The sequence below is a fragment of the Cygnus atratus genome, chromosome 4 (genome assembly GCF_013377495.2).
Source record: "Cygnus atratus isolate AKBS03 ecotype Queensland, Australia chromosome 4, CAtr_DNAZoo_HiC_assembly, whole genome shotgun sequence".
Taxonomy (NCBI): Eukaryota; Metazoa; Chordata; class Aves; order Anseriformes; family Anatidae; genus Cygnus; species Cygnus atratus.
Genome location: NC_066365.1, coordinates 48921413 through 48946329, shown reverse-complemented (window position 1 = coordinate 48946329; position 24917 = coordinate 48921413). Strand labels below are relative to the sequence as shown.

Sequence of the window (24917 nt, the reverse complement as noted above, 5' to 3'; positions counted from 1 at the left end):
CCTCATTCTCAGTCACAGGCTGACTTTTGGTGAAGATTGAACTGAGGCAAACATACGACGCGAAGAATTACTGCTCACTGATTTAAGTCCTGCTAAATTACAAGCAAACAAAAGCAAGGTCTTAGAAGGCATCAAGCATCATTAACTACACACGCTGCTGCCTACAACTCCATTCACTTTCCTTCATGCACCACCAACCATCCCCAACGCATGACAAACTACTAGGAATATAGGGAGGGAGTCTGCCAGCAAGACAAAATTATCCAGTTTGAGAAGACTGGCACAAAGCCTGATACATCTAAATATTTTTTTTTTTTTTAATTTATAGTGCCACCTGAAAAAAAAATTAACAGTAATATCCTGCTACAAAGAAAAAGCATGTAAACACATGCATGAAGGCTACCGGGCCCAAGGCTGCGATCCTCATGAAACATCAAAATAAAAACCCCTTGTTGCTCAGAAGAGGAACCTCAAACAATCTGCCCTATCTCTTGCGTGCCTCTCTTTGCATGCCCATGGATGTACAAAGCAATCAGTAAACTCACTGCACGACAAGATATGAAGAAATCTTGCACCACTGGCCCATCTTCAGCGGGACAGTACACAGTGTTATATCAAGGAAGTGAGGGGACACAACCCTTTCACAACTAAGATGACACGTGAACAGAGAGATTGCTTCTTGAACCTACTAAGATGCACTGTTTTCCTTTCTATACATTCTTATATTAATGGGGTATTAAGTCCATCACCAATTTAGCAAGAGCTCTGCAAAAGAAGACCCCAAGAAGCTGCAAGCATAGCAACGCAAATGCTCATTCACTGCAACATATCCCTGAGAGAGACATTAATTCAGGCTCCTGAAACAGCAGAGCCACATTAGTTATGGCATTGCTAAGGACGGTGCCATCGTGGGTTGTTTTTTTCTTCCCTCTGGTTTCCAAGGCAGCTCAGGTACAATTGTTTTATTCCAAGCTGCAGTGTACAGGATGGAAGCTTATTAAAAGCTTATTTGAAGTCTATTCTTGCCCCACACAACATTAATTTCAATCTCAAATTGAAGTGGAATGTCTATCTTGCCTCAGGTTGAAAAGAGATGCTTCTGTTTAAAGTATTACTGTTCTAGCAGCAATAAAATCTACATACTTACTTAAATTACCTAGAAATCCATAGTGCCTCGTAGAGTGGGTGGATAGCATTAGTAGTCCAAATGTGATGTCATCTGAACAAAAGAGGTTTTTTGGCACAGTCTTCTGAAAAACAACAACAAAAAGTTCTATAAAGATGAATCTATTCAAAACAACTTTGAGAGATGAGCCCTTGATTGCTGCCCTGTTTCCTCTCCTTTCATATTATTCCTACCCTAGAGCATCCACAACTTCACACCCCAACTCCTTTATTCCACATAAAGGAGGAAGGAGAACTTCAGAGGTACATACCACCTTCTACCTAGTGCAAATCTGCAAGCCAAATGCAATGGCTTAAAGGTAACATTGCAGTTACAGTTCTAACATTGCCTACCAAACATTAACATAGTTTTTGCTGTATATTGCTTTGCAGAGGATATTTGCTTCCAAAACATCAATAACACACCAAACAAATGTCTGGAAAGAAAATATATCCATACAATCTTAACTTTGTGTATTATAGGTCAAACAGGACATGTGATCTACCTCAGAACACAGTACAAAACTCTCAGGGAACATGACATACAACAGCACAGGAAAGACTCAAACATCTTCCCTTACTGATGACAAACTTGAATTTCAGTGAGCTCTCATAAGCAGAAGCTAACTACACACCAGTATTTTTATACACAAAGACTCTACTTTACTCCACAAAAGCAGCTCCCCACTTACTACAGATCACAATGCTGTACTCCTATATACAGGGCTATATACTGCTATATATCCTCCAAATGTATATTTTATTGGACAAGTCTAACGTGAGAAGAAAGGCAGGCCATTATCATAGAATGGTTTGGGTTGGAAGGGACCTTAAAGATCACTAAGTACAAGACCTGGCTGCTCAGAGCCCCATCCCACCCAGCCTTGAACACTTATCATCTATTTATCTACTTTTCTAGACATTCATTCTATATATTTCTATACATTTCATTCTACAATTAAATATTCTAATGTTAGAAATCAATAAATTGAATCAAACCCCAGGATAATGTATAGCTAAGAAAGGACAAACTATGCTCTACGGGGCAGTAAAGATGTCTAGGTGACATTTAAAAAACAGTCTACAAAAGTATGAGAGATTATTTTTCATTTCTTATGTCAGCAACACAAACAAGATTAAATTAACTGAAATTCATTTTCCAAATTATTTTAGTTCAACTGGCACTACCTTTACATGGAAAATTAGATTTATGGTTGGTTTGTACGAAGTTATTTTAATGAGAAAAAGTTTTAGGTCCTTTCTGACTTAGATAAAGCAGTAGTGCCTCAACCACCTCTGGTATTAGATGCTTCTATAATGCCACCTCAACTGCACTGAAACTCAGACAGAAGTCCTTCCACTTATACCAAGGCTGGGTGCAACAGCACATGGTGACAGAGCAACCCCAGTGCCCCAGACTTAGTTTTCAGGCAGGGTTCCTGTTGTTTTGCCACTCATCTTAAAAGCAACTTAAACTGACAGCTACATTTCAGGGTGGGCTGGGGGCTAAGAGAGTCTTGGTGCTAGAATCTGTATCCTGGCTTTCCTGCCAAGGCGATCAAACCAGCACATTCTCCGACCTTTTTCCTGTCTCCTTTTTTTTTTCCCAGAAAAGCCAAAACCCACAAACATAATTTATAAGTTTCTACATATTTTTCTCCTGTCCTGTTTCCTACCACCTTCTAGTTCCTCTTCATCTTGATTCTACTCACTCTTCTGATTTTATTATGCTTTCCAGATCCTGCACTACAACATGTATTCCATCTCTTCCCTCAAATGTTCTATTTGGATTTGTTTTATGCTGTCTTTTGTTTCTATATTCTCAACTTCTTCCTTGCTGATCTACCTTATTCTGTTCTTAGAAATTACAACTTGTTTAATTCTCTGACTCACATTCATTTGAATCCTTGTCCCCCTTTCTGAGGTCGCTTTCCTCATTTTCTATGTCAGTGAAACTTAGATCACAAGCTCTTCAAGGCTGGAACTCTATCTTATTATCTGTGAAACATCGTGCAAAGCTTTAGTGCAGCACAAAATGTTTAATTCTTCTGGGCTGGAAAAAAAGTACAGTCTGAAGGCTGGTATTTTAACAACACAAATATTTTCACCTGAAATTTTGCATCTATTGTAGTTAGGTCAGAAAACGTATTTTAAGCAAAATTACTGAGATGCTAATGAATTATCATTGAAACTCGCACACTAGTTCCAAACTGTACTTTCACCCCCAACCATGCAACTGCTAGTAGCAGCTTGATTGCATATAATAAGTGTTGCTGCTGCGGATGGCAAGAAAAACTTTATTAAACCACATTATCACGTTAAAATTGACAGCAAGGAAAGTGTGTGTGTGTGTGTGTGTGTGTGAAAGAGAGAATCTGCATTCCTATTCTGACAGTTCTTGGAAGCTGTGATTCATGCTGCTACTTGCTTTTCTACTCGCAGTCAGAGGAAAATCCGGTTTCCTTTAGAATATTTGTTGTTACTACGAAAACTGCTTTAAAATAAGCACAAGTCAAAGCCACATAACTACACCGCAACCCATTATGTTATTTTAAAACCAACACATTGTAAAAGTGGACATTTCTGAATTAACATTTCTGAAGACTGTACGATTTGTAAACACTCGAAGTGTTACTGAAGGCTTGGAAAGTATATCTGACATCACTGAGCAGGGAACTGTCTAGAAATTAATAGAAGCAAGCTAATAAAGTTTTCTTCACTTTCACCGTTACGAAGTCTATCAGCAGTTTCTGTAAACCTACCAGCAGGACAGACTAAGTTCTCCACTGAGACCAGACAGAATCTTGCAAGTTGAACATTACGCTATAAACTTCAGTCCAACGATCACCACAAATAAGAGGTAAGGCAAATACAGGCAAGACAGAAGAACTAGAAATGGGATTCTAGAGGGAAGTCCAGCTCCCCTTGCTTTTCAACTGGTAACTCCATGTTACAGAGAGAGGAGCAGGCTTGCAGGAAATCCAGCCTAGGAGGTACTTTCTTTTATTCTTATGTTGAGAAAAACATCTTATCTTTGGCTACAAATGGTCATACTTCATACAGCAACTGGAATAAACAGAAATCTTTAGACAGCACCCTATCAGTTTTATACCTCCACTACAAAAAGTACTGATTTTCCATGGCCGGTCAAATACTTTCAAACAGAAAAGTCCCATTTCTCAGACTCAAGTTACACTTTCTTTTGCTCTTTACTACCGAAAGCAAAGTCTAAGTTTTAGCTTTTTCCACGAAATATGCCAAAACTGTATTTTTTTTCCCCCAAAACATAGGGAAAATATGAATTTAATCATGGCTTTGAGATATTCTGTTAATTTCAGAAGAATTTATTTTACATACTAATGGAAAATAAGAACCAGGCAACCCTGCAGTCAGCAAAACACAGCATTAGCTAATTCTGATCAGTAATTCATCGGTTAACGGCCACCATATCCTTTACCAATTCAACACTGAGCAAGTGCGTTAGTGGATGGCAAGGCACAGTTCTTAGAGCTCTACCTTTTATCTACTCTCTTCTCCCACGCTGTAACAAGCCAGCTTACCTACGAGCACCTCCTTTCTGTCCAGCAAAGACCCTGCTCACGCTGAAAAGCAGGTCAGAGCCAAACTTGCATTTCAGACTCTCTCTCAAGAAAGGGGACCGAGGGTTTCTCCCTACCCAGTTTGCCTATCTTCCCCAAACTGGAGGAACACGACAGTCTCTGAGATTGCTGTCCTTTCAACACGGTTGAAATTGGTCTGTGACTTCAAAAGCTGCTGGCGAAGACGTAGGGAAAGAATGAGAAAAAGGGGAAATGGCATAAATCACTTTCCTTAGGAAATCAGGCTGAAAAAACCCTGCAGCTTTCAATGGAGAAAAGTTCTTGCTTGCTTTCTGAGCCAAGGGAAATAAGCAGATTTTGGAAAAACATTTCCTGATTTCTGTGACTTCTCACTTCTTCACACTTCAGTTTCAAATACACTTTTAGGGGACTGAGGGCTTGACAAGCTGCTCCACGTGCCAAGATTTTTCCCCCTAACATACCCTGAAGCTTTTGGACGACCAATGAAAACTAAAATAGTCTCAGGCCTTTGGCATTTCTCTGACAAGACCGACGTGAAGAATCCTGAACCTCCTACCTGCCTGCACCAGCTGGAGCTCCCCCTCTCAGAATTACCAACCACCTGCCTGCCAGCAGCCACCCAACCACGGGAACATTACTCTGTCAGCACAGCTTTTCCAGGGTGCACGTGAATAACAGCAACAACTCACAAGACTAACACCAGTCTCTGACTACTTCACTGCACCAGAGAAACATCACCAAAAGCATCAAATGCTTTTAAACGCCAGAAACACACGTTTACTAGATCATTACAAACTTTTATCATGCTGGATGTAATTCACAAAACGTAAAAATTATACCTTACGTTTTATTTACATTTATTTAAGGCAGCAGCAGCCTTAGAATTGGAAATATGAGATTAGCTGTAATCTCATGTATGTAAACATACAATTTACTTTGAAGTGTTCTTTATTTTTTATTATGCATTTTAGTATCTCATACAATCTCCAAGATCATCATTTAATATGTAAAAATGTATGTTTCTCATGTATTTTGTTGTTTTTTTTTTAAATGTCTATTTCAGGAAATCCAGAAATTATTATTCCTCTTTCTACCAATGGCCACTTGTTGCAGGACTGTCTCTCATACGTTCACAAACACTTATAACTAGCAGGTCAGCAGCTAATGGGATGACTATGGGATCTGAGACCAGCCTTCTGCAAGCACCTGAGACACATTCACATGCTGAAGGAGCTGCAAGCTAAAAGCTCTTGTAAATTTTATCTACAATGTTAGCAGCACTACGTTGTTAACAGTAGTGCACCCTACTACAAAGCATCTAAAATTCAGACATCGTGCTGGATGATCAGCCTGTTCCCAGGTATTATACCTCTTCCAAATGTCCCAGAGCTCCACCAGTACCCTGTGATGTTAGTGCCTTCACCATCACGCGTCTCTGAAGGCCTGGGACACAGGCAAGGTGAGTACTCACAGCCCTGGACACACACAGCTGAGCTTTTCCCATCAAAACACACTAGCAGGAGGAAAAAGACGTGTTCTCATTTTGTCCAGCAGACCGAGTTACAGCACAGTGACTCCAAACAGAGATCTGAGAGACAGTCTTCAGAAGGGGTTCAGATCCTAACCTCTCTGCACACACCATGCTGCACTGGAAGCTGGATCAACTCCTAACCTCTCTTTTCAGCAGCATTCCTCAGAGCATGAGAGAAGAAAAAAAAAAAAAAAAAAGAAGCTTTGCTGGACAGAGCAGAACCAGCAGTGTGCATACCTCTAGGGAGAAGGGCACCCAAATCATAGAGATGAGTTCTGGCTTCAAATCCCTAACAGCATTAAAAATTTTAAGTGGAAGAAAAGACTGCATCGCTCCTGGAACAGGCCACAGCACAGCTGCCCATCTCCTTTTTCTCCATCTCCGAGAAAACAAGTGGCATAGTATCTCTCTTTAGTCCAATTAAACTTTAACCACCTTATACACATTGAAAAGTGGATTTTTAGTGTCTGGGTGCTGTTTTTGTTGGGAGTGTTTTGCATGGTTATTTGCTTTGGGGTTGTTTGGGGTTCCTCTTGTGTTTTTTTCAGGAGGCAGACATCAAAAACCCTCTCTTCCTCCTCCCTGCTTTGTGCTCCTGAACAAAAGGGAGAGTCACCACGTTGGTCCGAGTCCAATCCCATAGGTGTGCCTGAGGTGTGGTTTCAACATGCCTTTGGACAAGTGAATGCCTAATTTACAGATTGCTTAATTTATGAATGCTAAACAGATTTACATGCCAAGATGCTCGGTTTTGACAAGATTGTGAAGGATCTCAGAATAAAACTTCAAAGTGCTTGGAAAACTTCACTAAACAGAGGCTCTTAAAATATAGCCAACATACAGCTACAATTTTAGTTTGGACTGGATATCCAGAATCCATCTACATCACAACTTTGACTCCTCTGTATTCTGTATGGATTTGACCATACACCAAAATAACATGCATCACTGACACCTGCAAATATCCCTTTTATTGGGACTCTAGAAGGACCTCTATTGAACAAGGCCAGGTATAGGTATTTTAAAAGCCACTTAAAATAGATCTTACTCCAGGAACGGTTTCATTCTGTTTTAACATAGGGATGTTATTCTAATCCCAATTATTCTGTGATAGCAGGCTGTCATAAGTAGTAAAATGACTTCAGTTTCAGTTCTGAAGCTTTCTCACATATTTTGAGATTTTTAAAGGCAGTTAAAAGGACAAAGCATTTATGCAGCCACTTTTATGCCTAATTTAGCTACGTTTTTATGTTGAAGTTGAGGAATGCCCACAGTATCTGCTAATTTTCATGAGATTAACTCAAAACACAAGTCTTTACCACTCTTGAATCTTAATGGTGTATCTACTTTTTATGGATCTATATTTAATAAAATATTAATACTGGAGATGATTTTATGATATACTCAGCATTGTTCCTCTGAACATCACTGCAAAATAAGGAAACTAATTCAGTGATGTTAATGACAAAATGTAACAGTTGGAAAGAGTCCAAAGCATGCAAATGACTACACTGAGGCAAGAATCTAAGCACAAATGAAGCCTCGCTGCTTCCACATAATATGAAATATATGGGAACTGCGGAGCATGGAAACTTTTTAAATATATGATTATATATTCTGAAAGTGGTTATAATTAAGAATTTATATTATACCCAAAAAGTATGGTGAGAGAATATTAAGGCTATAAAATTAAACACTCAGGCATGAGGCAAGCCAAAATTAAAGCAGCCTTTGCATTACAAAGGAATTTTGTGGCAGCAGTAGGGGTTGAGAATTCAATCCTTCAGGGCAGCACCCAGCTGTATTAACCGTAAGTTTCTTTCCTCTGCCACAATTCTGCATTTCACATCTTTAACTCCTACAACAAATGAACGGGGGAACGTCCGAGTTTCCAATTCCCACAGAACCCCATTCACTGAGCTAACAAGATGAGCATCTTCCCAACGGATACAGCTGTATTTCCCTGTGCCAGTTCACTGACATCTTCCCCTTCAGGCTCTGCGATGTGACCAAAGGTGCCCTTCTTACACCTCTTTCCATCTTGAAACACTACCAAATTCAGAATAACAATGCTACTGCTAGTAATGCAGGACCAACAGGAGACGAGAGGCAGCTGAATGGTCTGGCTGCCGTTTGGCTGCAGTCTCACAGAGCCATCTTTTCCCCTGCAGAGACAAAGCCACCTTAGAAGAGTTCCTGCTCTCCCCGCACCCTGGCAACTCACTCCTGTTCCTGTGCCACCAGTGCAGCTCCTTACAGGGTCACCCAGCTCGATTAACAAAGAACGGATAAAAACACTCTGCAAAATAAGTAAGGAGAAGGTAAAAAGGGCAGGAACTACTACTGTCTTTGCTACCCAACTACCTACTCACACCATCTAGCCAAGGAAACGTTTCTAGACCTGCTTTATCACCTGGCCTTTGCAATTTCTAGCGTTCATACAGAAATGAGTACTTCAAAAAGGCTGAAACGCAAAAATGCACTTTTCTTTACTTCAAACCTCTTCAAACATCTACCAGTCTTCTACTCAAGAAAAACTAACTCATTATAATGTGCTGAAAATGAAGACACCTTAGCTATGACCCCATTTCTTCATACCTATATGGTGTGGTTTGCATTAAAAACATACTAGGGTACTAATCTTATATTCTAAGAGAAGGAATATCTATATTCTTCAAATTACAAAATTACACAGAAGCTATAAGGCTCCAGACAGCAAACCATGCATCTCTCCCCAAAAGGGTGCATAGCTAAAGAGGGGCTGTTTTCAAACACATGAAATAGCACCGCGGGGTGGGGGTGGGGGGAAGTCTGTTGTTTACCAAAAAATTCAAAACCTTTCAAGTTGATACAATCATTTCATATAAAGAACATGCTGGGGGGCAGGGGGTTATTGATATCTCTATTGCTAATATGCATCTTCAACTTTTTGTCCAGAAGACAGCAAAAGCTTGAACTTCTTGGACGCAACAACTTCCCTGAGAAGACCAAGCTATGAAGATTTCAATGAAATTCTATACTAATAAGATAATTAGCCAACACTACAAATTAAAAGTAGTTACCACTCAATTTTTAAATTGTTGAGTGTAAAAAGTGGAAAAGAGGGAGCTTACAGGCTCCTTAAAGCATTAATAAAAAACCACTCATTGCTTTCCTCACATCCTTTTATTTTACCTGTATTTGTTAAACTTTTTAATGTAAGAACGTGAAGCAAAACAAACAAACAGAAAAAGACATGCCTGGAAGAGATCTTAAAATATTAGTATCAACCTGGGGGTTATTTTTTTGCTGTTAGGACTGTTTCTTAGAAAGAGGTAAATCTTGCCCAACCAACAGAACTCTTATCCCTTAAAAGCACTAGCACTCAGGTCCACACAAAAAACTCGAACACAAACATTTAGTATTTGGTATATCTAAAAACAAAGTCTTCAATGATTTTGAGAAAGTATCTTAAATTGATATATATGAAAATCGGTAGCTTCTTAAAAAAAATAAATTGCAAAGTATCTTGTCCTGCTGAATAAAATTCCTCTATTGTAATAACCAGATACTGTCTACAATAACAGCCCCCAAACCCTAAATGTTCACAGACATTATCAATTTTGTTCCTGTGTGACCGAAGAGAGTGGCACAGCTGCTCACACTGCACTTTGCCAGGTCTACCAGAGTTGAGGTGTGTTTCTCAAGCGTTTCTTTCACCAGAGTGTTTGTTTAAACAATCCTCTTGCCTTCTGGCACACCTGTCACCCGGAGCAATGATCTAGGTTAAATATAACCCCATAAAAAAAAAAAAAAAAAAAAGGTAGTTAATTTTAACCTGGATCACTTCTCCAACCTAGTTATGGGACACAGTTCCACGAACCGCTGTGCTGGCACAGCTGAGGGGGGCAGCAACGAGGTGAGCGCAGGGAGCAAGGAGCAGCCGGGCCTGTTCGAGCCAACAGTGCCCCCAGAAGCACCGCCTGTCAAAGTGTGTCACCGACAAACCCCTTACTGCACGGGGCTGGGGGCTCGGGGCTGCGCTCAGGTGCTCTGCGCCTGGCTGTCGCTTCACGTCGCGGCTAGAACTGCACCCCACTTCGCCTGTTCCTCTCAGTCGGTCTGGTTTTATGTGAGAACAGTATGGTTATGAAGGCGTTAGGGTGCATACGGTCAGTTAGGTGAAGACAACAACGTTTTTCCCAATTCACACCTGCGGCGGGGGCCCCGCCGCCCCCTGAGGCCCGCCCGGGGCGCCGTGACGGGAGCAAAGTGGGTCACCGGGCCTAGCGCTGCCCCCCGCACCGCAACGCCCCCGGGGCCGCCCTGCCGGCCCCTCACGGCCCCTCACGTACCGGGCTGCCGCTCGCCGTCCTCCTCCCTCCTCCTCCTCCTCCCTTCTCCTCCTTCCTCCTCCTCCTCCTCCTCCTCCTCCTCCTCCTCCCGCCGCCGCCGCAGCCGCCGGGCCCGCCACTGCCCCCACCGCGCCTGCGCCGCCGCGCACTGCCAGCCGCAGCGCACCCCCCCGACACAGCCCGCCGCCTGCGCATGCGCGGAGGGAGGGAGGGAGAGAGGGTGTGGGGAAAGGGGATCCCGCGCAGGCCCGCGGGGAGGGGAGCGGAGCGCGCAGGCGCGGTGGCAGGCGCGGGGCCCTGACCTGGGCTCACCTCGCCCAGGCTCACCTCACGGAGGGGAAAATGGCGGGCGGGCGGTGCTGGAGCCCGACGCGGGGGGAGTGCGGGGCTGGGGGCCCCCTGCGGGGCACGGCGCTCCTAATGCCGGCTGGGGGAGACGGCCTGACGGGAAAACCCGGCCGTGGCCCCCGGAAAGATGCACACAGGAAGATACAGCTGTCATAGGAGTTTGCAGGAGGCTCTGATAATAAAAATTGGCATCCCTGTCTTTGTGTAGGTGTGTGTTTTAAAAACGTATAAAAACTGCAAGATGTGGCTATCTTACAGACTTTGCAGACTAAGTTGTGAAACACGGTCCAGCCAATAAATGCAAACAGTGCCACAGTTAATCAAACAGATAACTAGCTGATGCTACGCAGGCTTTACATATAACTGTAACATGTTCCAGACAGTATTGCGTACTGCCTGCTGTGGGACTGGAAGATGCTTAAAATGCGCAGTGATTATTCTAGCATAAACGTGCATGCATAACAAACTACCTTCTGTAAAATAAAACATTGCTTAGTGGCAGAAGTATGTAACTTTTCCCATTTTTCTCAGTTCCAAGGATGTTTATTTTTCAGTTGATATTCCAGTGATATACCTAAAACTATAATTACCAATATGTATCTATAGAAGTGTAACTTGTGTTTGTGTCTGGAATAAAGAAAGAACTTGATTTGGCTGCCAAAATCTCATAGATCTTCCTTTCTGGATTACTTTTCAGGTAGCTCAGTTTCCCCGTTTGATTCACCTTGTGACCATACACAAAGGTAGTGTGGGGACACAAACCTTTTTTAGCTGTAATGCTGCCAAAGAATTAACCACGAGCCAGATTTTTTTCTGCCGGAAAAACTGTGAAAAGCATTAGTAAAAAACACTTGAGTTTTGATATTTACTGATATATAATACTCTATTTCTAGCCTTCAGTTGAGGAATATTGACATAAACAAAACTAATCATGTAATTACTTAGGGAAAGGAGTAATGCTGCTATGATGAAATGCAGTAAGGATAACACAGCAGGGATGGAAACTCAAAGGAGAAAATGCAGAAACGTCTTCAACAAAAATACATAATTGCCAGGAACAGAATGTGGCCAAGAAACCCAGAGGCTAAAATTAGCATCAAGCTGTATGTATAAAATTTGCCACAGGATCTTTAGTCACCAGTAGTAATTCTTCAGAAAAACACAGCAGAGATACTACTACTTATCTCTTGACCCAAAGTATACCTTGTAGGTATGGGGGAGCAACACCAACCTTCTGCAGTGCCGCAGCACCAAATTGCTCTTGGAAGCTTGCAAAACCCTTACCTTTTGGGATCTGTCAAGATCAAAGCAGGCAACACACCTGGGCAGATCACATACACTTGTGTTTGCGCCAAGGTTATAGCCTAACTGAGGCAATGTTTTTTAATGCATCTTCTCCTTTTAAAGTACTTTAAGGGCTTCTGAAAGAACAGGACAGAAAGCTTAGAAATTGAATGTGAATTTTCGTTTTGTGAAATTATTTCCTTCTAGAAATACTGTGTTCTTGAATCTTACTGTCAACGTGAGTTCCCTCCGATGGTTCCTTGGGGGGCAACATAATGTTCAGACATTGCCAAATTATAAGCAGTGAGTATTGGGCTTGTGCTCCTGTAACTCACTGCAGCCACAATGGCAGGAAGGAGGTTTGCTGCAAAGAGCAAGTGGGTGGTAGTGCCCCTTTCACACCAACACTGGTATTCACCTGAAGCGATGGGGAAGTCATGTCCCAAGTCACTGATGACCTATCTACATTTAAAACACATACTAGTTAGCCTTCGAGTTTTAGGTGGCAGATGAGACATTAACTCTGAAGTACATCTACCAGTTCTCTTTGAATCCGCAAAATAAAAGCTTCTAGTACACTTGTCTGTCAGTACATATCTACTTTATACTCCTGGTTAAAAAAAAATAAACAAGCTAATGTTCGTTTTCTTGTTTTCCTTAGATATCTAAGTGCCAAGAGTTAAGTGAACCATTTCTGTTTTGTTTCTGCATCCTGATGCAGTAACCCATGTCAAGTGTGTATAATCCTCATTAGCATGTTAAAACTTTTATTTTTTTAGTCAAGTCACTGGAAAAATAACATAAATACTATGCAATTTGATTCACTACTCATAATGAATAAAAATGCTGAATCAGGAGTGTGATCTCTTCATTCACTCGTGTAGTTTTGTTGTGCTTATATACACATGGACTGTAAACTGTTTTACTAAGGATGTACTTATTTCTGCTGGGAAGGAACAACTGATCCAGCCATCAGCATTAGAAAAGAGTGGGAAGATTATCCTTGACACTGGAGAAGATGCTTGTATACATGTCAAACAAGCAAAAGTATTAGTCAATAGATTCAGGGCTAAATCCTGTTTTCATATCACTGTACACATTCTTCAGCTTCCCAATGGCAGGAACTGAAAAATTTCTTAGAGCAGAGTCCCACTACAGTCATTTCACTGAGAATTACAGGTGTTAAACTTGCACCTCTGCTGGATAAAATAAGAAAGTATAGATTACAGCCCCACAGCTAATACCTCTCCTTCCTTTTCCATTTAAGCAGGTTGTATGAAAAGAAGAATTCAGGCTCTCTTGTCAATAGGAGCCATCTCTGTTTCCAGAGGATAAGTAGGGCTTTTGTTTACTACATTAGTTTTCTTCTAAAAATCACAAATATACACAAGTGGAAGAAAAGCTCTCTTTTATTGTTTCAGGTTTACAAAGGGAATTTAAAGGCTATATTTGAGCTAGTTTAAGTTGGAACAGATTATCCACATTAAAAATTTCTTCTCAAGTAATATGTGGTTTCAGCACATCGCTGCTTTTTGTATTGGTGTTTTCACGAGCAGAAGTATTTTGCTTTGACAATGTCATCATATTTATAGTTTCCTTTTTGGGGTTTTCTTCTAAGTCAGTTTCAATTGCTCCAACTTCTGCTAGTTTCCATTCAAGCTCTGTAATAACAAATGATAATTTATGCTGATAACTGCTATAAATTCTCAGTTAAGAATAAAAGAATTTTTATTAAATATTAGGCTCCATCTCAACAAGAAGAACAGAGCCTTGGACAACCCAGCTTTATCCCAGTAAAACATCTAAACTGAAACTGCAAAATATCTTTGCTTACTATATATTCTTATCACTGTAGGATTACACAAGTCATTCTTTGCTATTTGTGTCTTTTTTTTTCTACAAAATTATTTAAAACTCTCTTATCTTTAAGCAGCGATCTTTAGATCTAATGATTACAAACAGCATAAACTTTTCTATAAAGTGAATTATTCAAAAGCATTTCTCTTACCTTCCACTTTAAGATATATCCCCCCACATTCAGCTACTCCTATGAATCTGCCTTTTATTTCACCAGATTTATATACAAGTATTGTGGGTAAACATGTATCATCGTAATCCTGAATGCAGCTGTTCACAATGGCTTTGACAAACTTGGCTTCTGGAAACTTTCTGGCTAGCTGGCTGAGATGTTCATTAACTAGTAAACACATTGGGATGCTAGGAAAGGATAAGAGAGTATGATCGTACTTCCAGTGTACATGACTTGTAGAACTAATGTTATTTAAAACAGAGCCTTTGAAGAATAAACATACCTTTCCATTTACTGTTTCTATTTTAATTTGTAATGAGGTTTGCACCACAGATTTTTTGTAGACTCTTCTAAGATCATTTGATTTAATGAGCTGTCCAAATAAAAACTGTCAATGCGTATAATAGGCACGGTTTATGAAGCATGTCTGTAAAGCTACCAGATGACTCAAGCAAGCGTTGTACCTCAATTTTGTTATCCACTAAGATTTTAAAGCTCATTTTGTCCATTTATTGTAGACTTCAAAAGAGACTTTAGATCTCTAATATACATTTCACTCGAATTTATTTGAATAGGTGTTGAATTTAACACTGAATTACCTCTTAATTCTTTTAGTAAAATCTAAATAGTGTCAGGGAAATCTTTATGTAGTCATATTACCACCATAGGCCTGTTCATTACTTTCATAGCTAGTATTTGCAGCACAATCACCATATAAGCCTCTGTAAAAACAACAAAATTCGTAGTTTGTTCCCTTCTTGTCTGTTACCCTTTGCGATGTTCAGATTTTTGTTGAGACTGAAGACGATTTAACCTATAGACCGTCAAAGAGCTCCACCAGCACCCTCTGGTGGCCAAAGGCAGGTGAGGTTACAGTTCTGGAACAGAACTATTCATTCCTAAGGAATTATGAGGTTTCTCACAGATTCGTATGTACATAATGATCCAGTACAGAATTGATTCTCCAGTAAACAAAAACAATGAGAAGGAAGAAAACATGCTATTTTCTTTCAAGTCTGTAAATTTAAATTACTGTAATTTGAACAATTTCATTTGATTGACCTACTCCTTCCTCCTGGAAATAATGCTCGATTCCTGACAATTGAAAAGAATCAAAGAAACTTCCTTCCCACATGCTTAAAAAGATAGAAAAGAGAAATCTAGTCTGAATTTAAGCAACATGAAACATTCCATATTAATTCTCAGTGCTCTTGAAGAACATGCTAGAGTTGCTAACGTATGTGGTAGTTCTTTGACATTTCTGCTGGATTCTGTCACAACTCCTGCTACCATTAGAGAACCAATATAGGGAAACCAATAAACTAACAAATTCCCTTAGCAGTCCTTGATTTTCAGAGCTGAGACTTTCCCTGCTGGGCTTTTTACTTGCTAAAGGAGAAACAAAGGTAGAAAAAAAATCTGTTAAAGGACTCCTGTTGAGCAATGAGTCTTCAAAGGAACTTGTATTAGCCTAGACAATCAACAACAGTTTCTCAGTGAAATTCAGAAATCTCAGTGAGATTCAGCACATAAGCACACAGAGCACAGAGGCATACACAGCAAAAGAAATCTTTAATACAAATGATCAAAGGCAAACTAATTAAAGTGAATTAACAAATCAAGAAGGTCCCATGCTCCATGCTCTCTATTCCACTGCCTCCAAACAATTGCTATTTCAATAGTCTATCATATTTCATTTTTCTTGGTATTGCTTTTTAGTTACCAGTTGAATTCTCTGTTTTGAAGTACTTAATACCTTATACTAGAAAGTAATTACCTTGACCGATAAAGATGAATTATGACCCAAACATCCTTAGGAGCATTTGTAACTTCCTTTACATATTGATCTCCACTAATTTCTCTTAGCTCCCCATACTTTTGCCTCCTCTGAAGACATTTCCATTCTTGGAAGCGCTGCTGCCTAATTAAAAAGCAATAATAAAAATAAGCACATTTGGAACATTTAAAATGCATCTTTTAATAATATCTACTGCATTTCTCTCAAATCCTTTAAAAAAATATTTTGAGAAATACTCTAGCTCAAGGTCTTCTTGTATCATTTCAGAGTTAGAAAGGCTGCTATACTAATCTCTGGTCTGTAAGATAACATTGAAATACATTTTCGTAGTTTTATGCTTACATATCAGTATCAGATCTGGGAAACTTAAGTAAAAAAACACTAAACAAGTGTCTTGATCATTTGAGACAAAGCAAGAAAATTTTACAAGGTACAAATCGTTTCTGTAATTCTGAACATTAGTAGTTTGAGGAAGAACTACCAGTACTTAAAGTGCTAATGTTATGCGATTTAATATTAAAATAATTCATGAAATTTGGAATGTAAAACCAGTAGATGGCGGTCTTCATCTCAAAAATAATCGCAACATAGAAAGTGAAAATGCCTTACTGAGGTGGGTTGAACTACAAGCAGCTATTAATTTTACTGACTGAAAACCACTGTAGAATTGGCAAGACTAAATATATGCACAACGTTATTATACTCTAGCAACAATACTTGATAATTTACAGTCACAACTTTCACTTAATTATGTGAAGGATTATCTTTCTATGGGAATACAGTACTAGATTCAGTGTTAGGGCTAGAATTATTTTAGTCATTTCAACACTGCAAAAACAGCAAGTACAGGTAGAATCTAGGCAAAGGAAATGTTCTGATCACATTGCCACTTTTATTCTATCTAAACCGCTTATGTCTCATTTTTCTTAGTTACAGTACTAAGCTCTGCAGAACATAGCAGAGTACTTTGAAAAATATTTTCAAAACTACACACGTGAATGTCCCACACAGCTGGAATTACTAAGTCTCCATACAAGCTGCTGAGATTTTCTGAACCTGAAGTCATAAAATGTATTGACACTGCATGGTATGGTAATCATATTGGTGTATGTCTATTAACAGTTGGATGAGAACCTGGGTTGTATTACACTTATGCCTAAGAACATTACATGGTATGTCACAGAACTACAGATGAGGTCAGAAAGAACCTCTGGAAGTCATCTGGCCCAAGCCAAGTCATCTGCTCAAGCCAGGACACTCAGAGCAGGCTGTCCAGGTGGCTTTTGAAGATCTCCAAGGAATGAGACTCTACAACATCTCTGGGCAACCTGTACTAGTGCCCAGACACCTTTGCAGTCAAGAAGTGTTTCCTGATGTTTAGCGGGAACCCTCTGTGTTTCCGTTTGTGCCTGCTGCCTCTTGCCCTGGCACTGGACACCACCGAAAACAGCCTGGCTCTGCATTCTTTATTTCTTCCCTTCAGGTATTTATATACATTGATGAGCTCTCCCTTGAGCCTTCTCTTCTATACAAACTTCAAAAGAATATTTTCATGTAGTAAAAAATAGAAAGGCCATTAAAATTAATCTTCCATAAAAGTCAAGACACAATAGTTATGTATAAGGGGCCCACAGCTGACTTTCTTTTACTTTAAACAGAAAGTTTATCAGCTGTCAGCATTACAGCATATGATACAATTAAGCTGTAGTTTCTAATAAACTTCACTCTGCATTTTTATTTCAATATATTTAGAAAGCCTACTATACCAGAAATTAGTGCTATCCAAAAGGCAGAGAAGTGTTTCACTCATAATACTCAGATTAATTAGTTAGTTTTCAACTATCAATACTGAGCAGTTAGAGTACAGCACTGAAATACATTTTTCTTCTATAATGGCATGCTGTCCTGAAGTAAGAGTCCCTTTATAGGTAGCATGCACTTCATATACAAAAACCCCAAAAACCCATACGCAAAAAACCTCTTTCACAAAGATGGGGCCATGTATGTTGGAACCATGTACGATGGGACTTTGTTTTTCCCTTAATGTTCTTCTGTAATATTATAGACAAAGCATACCCATGACCAACTCTACATTTCCTCCCAGTCTGAAATCCACAGAAAATGTTATACAGAAAATGTTATGCAGAAAAAGAGGGAAAATGGGCTATAGAACTTCTCCTTTCTCCAAATATTTATCAGCATTGCTCTAACTCCTATATCTTCAGAGTGGTAGGGTGAGGGTCATCGTTTAACCAAAGAGACACTTTTGTAAATTGTTGACTACACAACACTTCAAATATACAACACTTCTCTGCATGCAGCGGCATGGTACAGCTGAACTGAGAATGTGTAACAGTGGTTTCCACTGTGGCCCCTTCTATTTTCCTTTAAATATGCAGCTTTGAGACTAAATTTAATATTTTAAAAGGGGAATAATTTGATTCTAACAAAACCTCAAAGCAAAGTATGGTGTGAACTGCCTCTCTTTGTCACTGGCTATTGGGAAGATGTAGGACAGTAACATCAGTGCTATCAGCAAAAGAACAGAAGGTAAAAGGTAGAAGTTGTGTCAGCCGATGTTACTATTCACAAGATTCTGAGCTTATGTTTCAGAACGTACAATAGTGACACCATCGTTAATTTGGCCAGGAATATCTCACTATACCTGTACATTTCAACAGCCTTCCTATCAGCCTCATCAAAGTCATCTTCAGCTTCCTTTAATTCTTTAAGATTCATTCTTTCATATGGTTTCACTAGAAACAAACAAAATTGGTCACCTCGTGTTCTCTGGAGTGCCTGCACATGTTTTAAATGTATGAAAATTATTACTCAGACATGGAACTAATGAAAGGAAAATACATACTGATTTCAGAAAGCAGTCAACTTTGGGTAACTGGTAAGAGAGAGAATTAAAAAATGAATCTATTTAACCATACTTGGTTACTTAGATACTTGCTTGCATAGTTACTTGCCATTACTGTTTCTATGGCTCTAACTACACCTGTACTGGGTTCAAATTCTGTCCTACACCTGTCAGCTCCACCAGTTCGCCCAAAGCAATCCATAAGAGTCTAGATGATAGCAAAGGAATGATAGAAGAATTAGAAAACAGGAGTTAAAACTAAGTCTTAAAAACCCAAAGTTGTTAGCAAAACAAAGGACCTGTTAGATCAAGTTAAGAGGAAGACCACAGAAATGATCAGAGGTTTGGAACAACTCTTATGAAGAAAGGCTGAGAGAGTTAGGTTTGTTCAGCCTAGAGAAGAGAAGAGAAGGCTCCAAGGAGACTTTATTGCAGCCTTTCAATATGTAAAGGGGGATTATAATAAAGATGGGGAAAGACTTTTTACCAGGGCCTGCAGTGACAGGACAAGGGTAAATGGTTTTAAACTAAAAGAGCAGTGATATAGATGAGAGGTTAGGAGGAAATTCTTCACCCAGAGAGTGGTGAGGCACTGGCACAGGTTGCCCAGAGAAGCTGTGGATGCCCCATCCCTGGAGGTGTTTAAGGCCAGGCTGGATGGGACTTTGGGCAACCTGATCTGGTGGGAGGTGTCCCTGCCCATGGTGGGGCATTAGAACTGGATGGGCTTTAAGGTCACTTCCAACCCAAACCATCCTATGATTCTAACAGTAATTAAAATGGTGCCATACGCAGCTGTTTGCAATGCTATCATCTTTTTTAATAATCTGGTGTATTTTAACTTTATTTTTACATAAAAAAATATCCTGATCAACACTGTCTGCAAGAATTTGGCAGAAGCTACTACTGAAGACACAAAGATGATATATTTTGCTCTGTTCTGTAATAATCTAGAGAACTCAGCAGAATCTGAAGACTCCTGAACTAGCTGTAACATGCCTTTGAATTTGTAAGTCTGGCACTTGTCAGAAAATGAGAATTACTAGAACATATTTAAGCAAGAGCCTTAGTTGCTCTATGCAAAACTGTTTGCCTTCAGAAAAATAGTATGTACCAAGAGGTACAGTTTTAGACGTGCAACTTCTAGTTCCTACCATGTTTGCGACTACAACTTCATGCTTTCTGTTCTTCAAATGGAACTTACAGAAAGCCACAGTAGTAATTTTCTAGTACTTAGAGGTAACTGCAAAGAAAATGAGAATACATTTTTCTTCATGCTTTCTGTGAAAAAAGTTTTAAAAAAATGATTAAATGAGCATTTGTTAAGACTTAGGTATGTATCCTGTGTTAAGGCAAAATAAACTAGATTATTAGATTATGTTCTTTCCATTCCTGTTTCTGTTCAATCTGTGATCTATGAAAATCTCTTAATTTTGAATGGAAGGAGATGGCAAAGAATGGCTCTTGTACTGGGGAAGATTCCCACTCCGGAGCTGGACCTTGCACTATACACTTCAGCTTTTCAAATCTTGTTGTACTAATGTCATATATTTTTAATTTTACTTGCCTTCTGCTTCCTTCTGCAAGTGTAAAACCATTTCTTCAATTTCATCTTTCGGTTTTTCTTTTGGAGGAAGAATTCCAAAATTTCTCAGTATCTCATTCCATTCAGTATCTTCATTTGGATCCTGTTTTGATATTATGGAACAAAACTAAATTGACAAATCAGTCTTTCATGACATTTTTAAAACAAAACAACAACAACAACAACAACAACAAAAAAAGCACCTTTTTTTTTTTTTTACTTAGGCATATATTAAGGATATAACAACCATACAAAATGTAACAAATAAAAGGTTGCAATACTTTTATGGACCATGCTCTACCATGAATTTCCATTTGTCATTTTTCAGTTCTAAACAGACAACTGTAAGAAAATAGGAGAGAAAAAACCCTCAATATGTAAGCAAACAAATCAGTCTCCAAAACACATCATCTAAAAATTTTCTAAAAGATGCATGGAAACCTACTTCAGAAACCCAGAACTACCAACTACTTAAACACACTTAAAGAAATATGGGAAGATTTTTGTAACAATATTTTTATATTACTACTAAGAATAAAGTATAGAGATTTTGAATAAACATGCAAAAGCATACTTAGAGTCAGAGAAAAAAGACCTTGTATTTTAAATGAATGATTAACACGAATGTGTCAACATAAGCTACTTGATACACCATGTCTATTTATAACATAAGGCTTTTGTACGTATTATGTCTACATTTGTCATAATTTTAATTAAGCAGTTAAGATAAAGAGACTGCATCTACTCTGAAATTATCATATAAAAAGAATCTGTTTATTTAACTGGACTGCAACACGTTAGGAGGCCTTTCATATGGATTAGAAGTACTAAAACAGATTTTAAAACAGGTTGTTAATCAAAGTGTGGTATTTTTTTTGCCATGAAATAACAATTTGTTTGAAAACATCCATAAATAAAACACTGTATAGATATTTATATATCAGAAATACTTAATATTCATAATAATGCTGCATCAAATGAATAAAAGGTGCATTACAAAAATTTTACCTGAGGAAACTTACAGGATTTGCATTAGAGTGCTACCATGCCCACGAGTGCTACATTTGCCTTTTGAGCCAGCGGCTGCCTTGCTTTTATTCAACAGACCTCTCACACAGAACGTAGCATGAGTATAACAACACAATTCTAATGAAGATCCCACAGACCAAATGCTAAGATATACATACCTCCAGGAATTTCATAAAGACAAAGTAAGCCCTTTTGCATTTTGGATGTAAACATACTTAGAAAACCCACAGAGTATAGAATCACGCTATTACTCACAAGGCAGTCAAGTACCGTGGGTTTGCAAGAAGACTTTTACCTCTTCCAGTTTCTCCTGGCATGAGTGAGAAAGTGAGGTGTTGCAGGGTTGGAGTGGAAAGGAAGTGGCAGCAATTTCTGACTGTTCCTGCACCAGTCCTGCACGGGCTCAGCAAACCGTAGGCACTGCTACTGCTAACGATATTCACTACTAGTGGAGCGTTCTGGCTTTGCAAACATTTAACACCTTATTGCTAAGATAAAAGAGATTTTATATCTGAATACTTTAATTGATGCCTTCTGCAAAGCTCTGAGATCCACATTTTGAACAAGGAATGACAACTCCACTGTAAATAATCAGTGACATTATTTGGAAATTTTTTTTCTGTAGAATTGTACTCCTAAGAACAAGGTTATTTTATCAATTTCTTTCAAATATACTATCAAACTTATTTTAACTTTATTCACATATGAAAATATAAGTAAAGAAATAAGTGATGTTTTCTTCTTGACTGAAAAACAGTTGAAATAACCCATTGAATAAAATAAAAGTTCCATGTAAGATTATATGACTTAGATGGCCACTAAGGGGTCTAGAATAGGAAAAACCCAAAAGAAGATTTTGCTATAGTGCAATTCCCCAGCATTATTTTAAGTAAATAAATAATAATAATAGTAATAATAATAAAAACTTACAATCAGTCTTACTGCAAGTTTTCAACCCTTCACTGAATAAGAATTTGACAATTTTAACTTACATACAGTGAGGGTATCAAAAGGCCCACAGAACTAAGAGGACTACTTCTTCATGGGTACCACTGAAGAAACATGGGTAACACACAAGTAATTTGGCCTCCACACAAATGCTTTAGTGTATGATTTGCAGTCTTAAGTCGCTATCAGATTTCCCTGCTTCACAGAATGCAAATCTTTCTTTGTGGTGTCAGGATTGCAAAGAATTATGAGGCATTAAAAAACAAAACTAAACTAAAATCATTATCATAACACAATCACAGAACAGCTGAGGCTAGCAGGGCCCTCTGGAGGCCACCTAGTCCCAGCCCTGCTCCAGCAGGGCCACCCAGAGCTGGCTGCCCAGGACCACATCCAGGCGGCTTCTGAAGATCTCCAAGGAGGAGGAGACTCCACAGCCTCTCTGGGCTGCCTGTGACAGGGTTCCGTCACCTGGCACCATGAAGTGCTGCCTGGTGTTTAGATACAACCTCTTGGAAATTGGATCAGGAATCCTCAGTCACGGTAAACGTACCAGAAATAGGTCTCATAATACCTCAGCTCCAGTCTCAAGCAAGAGAAGATCAGAAACTAGCAAACCTTCAACAATTCTTAACAAATTGAGTTAAACCAACGTTCCAAAACTTGGCATTAAGCTACTCATTCAAGCTTGCTGTAATAGTTACAGATTAAATAAATGAAAATGTGTCAAAAACTTCCCAAGATATAAAGGTAGAAATGCAAAGGAACCCCACAATGGCAAAAATGATACGGGATAAATTGGTCTTGGTGTGAAGCGGTATTACTCAACTAGCAGGCCACAATACCAAGCAAAAAATAAAATAAAATCTTCTCACAGTTGCCAATGATAATGTTGGTTACCACTAGCTTTGACAGAATGGTACGTGTATCAAGTTTGGGAATGCACTGGCTAGATAACTTCAACAAAGCACAGCCTTTTATTATTCTTAAAGGGCATATACGAGGGTTAATTCCTAACCACTAGAAACTCAGAGGTGCATCTGCACAAAGGAACAGCTTGCCCAGGACTTCTCCTGTCCCAACCGCTCACCACCCCTCAGACTCCCCATTTTCCCTGCAGTACCCAGCCCCAACTCTCTCATCACCCTCGGTCTCTGTGCCCACCTGCATGGCTCCCCCTGCTGCCCTGCCTTTCCTTGTAGAGGCTGTTATCTTGACCCGTTATCTTGACCCACCAGCAGCTGTTGGGACCAGGCACCACCAGTTCTAACGGCCACACTGAGCCACTTGGGCCCACACTGTGCCTACTGCTGACTCCATGCTGCCTGCCATGACAGGCAGGACCTGCAGCCCATGAGGCAGCCTTCCCGCCCCAGCTGCCCCTCGTCCTTGTAGAAGAGATCTTGAAGCACAGTCTAATGATGACCCAGCTTCAATATACCTCCACAGGAGGCAGCTGGTACAAAGCTGGATCCTCAGATCACAAAAACTGTCCCAGCTGCTCACCCATGCTTGCAAGCACAAGGAGTAGGGCTGAGGTCACTTCAAACTGTGGCCAGCCGGTACTGTATTAGAAACAACAATCCATTTCTACACAGGATTATTAGTTACTGTCAATATAATTATACCCTCAAATATTTCAACACAACTCTGGTGTGAAAGCAAACTCAGAGCAAGAAGCTTGGAAGACTGTGAGGCTAACTTACTCTTCTGAGAAGAACTTCTTTAAAACTACATCAGAACCAGCTGAGTTTTCAAACAGATCTTAAATCTGGAAGAATGCAAGTAATGCAGTTAAGTCTTCTGAATCAGAACCATAGTGTATCAGTGTTCTTAACAGGTTAAAAAAAAAAAAAAAGAAAGCCATTATGTTTTAGTTGAGTTAAAGTTACGGTGTTTCTTCAAAACATACCATTTATTCAGTTTCCTTTAGTTAAGAGAATAGAGATTCTCAGTTTTTTTCAGCCAATTTCAGCATTATTACCATTAAGACATGCTCTGAACTGCCAGACACCTTTATCAGCAGTGCAATTCAGTAGACCATCTGCAGACCACTTGTCTTGGCTCTACAGGCTGCCAGAAGTCCACAGGCAATCGTGAAGGAAGTGCAGGGGCAGAGGATGTCATCTTGAAAAGCAAACCACGCTTTTTGTTTGGCCTTTATAGAAACTGCTTATGAAAAGGTTCTAGCTGCATATATTTTTTTTGCTGATTTTTTTTTTTTTTGACGTGTAGCATTTTCTCATGGGTTTTCATTCTCTGTTCCCTTAATTTTGTTGTGAGGTGGTATTATGTGCTGTTACAGCAGAGAAAAGTATAACACATGAACTAGACTTACTGCACTATTTTATCAAGCAGGTATATGAAAGCTTGGCTTCAATGTATGTCTTTTTTTGTATGACTGAGTTTACTCATATTGA

The 24917-nt window shown here is 39.4% G+C and overlaps 2 protein-coding genes across 6 annotated transcripts in view; both read right to left on the bottom strand.

Moving 5' to 3' along the window:
* CLOCK (clock circadian regulator) overlaps nt 1-10747 on the bottom strand; it is a 64217-nt gene extending 53470 nt beyond the window's left edge. The window contains exons 1-2 of one of the 5 annotated variants that reach the window (XM_050710187.1): nt 10611-10747; nt 1157-1250 (exon numbers count right to left, since the gene is read on the bottom strand). The gene's annotated coding sequence lies outside the window, so the exon portion shown is untranslated. Of the gene's footprint in view, nt 1-1147; nt 1251-10610 lie in introns of all 5 variants that reach the window. The other 4 variants (XM_050710188.1, XM_035552432.2, XM_035552442.2 and 1 more) reach the window with 4 other exon arrangements.
* A 2992-nt stretch (nt 10748-13739) lies between these two features.
* Nucleotides 13740-23667, bottom strand: PDCL2 (phosducin like 2). Its single transcript, XM_050710402.1, has 6 exons — nt 23662-23667; nt 20503-20623; nt 18735-18825; nt 16049-16192; nt 14251-14459; nt 13740-13903 (listed from the first exon to the last, which is right to left on the bottom strand). Exons 1-6 carry the CDS (start codon nt 23665-23667, stop codon nt 13740-13742), a joined length of 735 nt encoding a protein of 244 aa, XP_050566359.1.
* Between the last annotated feature and the right edge of the window lie 1250 nt (nt 23668-24917).

What these genes read in the sequence shown, in the direction of transcription:
- PDCL2 (XM_050710402.1), bottom strand. An exon ending in AAGGCTGTTGAAATGTACAG is followed by an intron (nt 16,193 to 18,734) that starts GTATAGTGAGAT and finishes CTTTTTAATTAG; the next exon opens with GCAGCAGCGCTTCCAAGAAT. An exon ending in GATATATCTTAAAGTGGAAG is followed by an intron (nt 13,904 to 14,250) that starts GTAAGAGAAATG and finishes TTGTTATTACAG; the next exon opens with AGCTTGAATGGAAACTAGCA.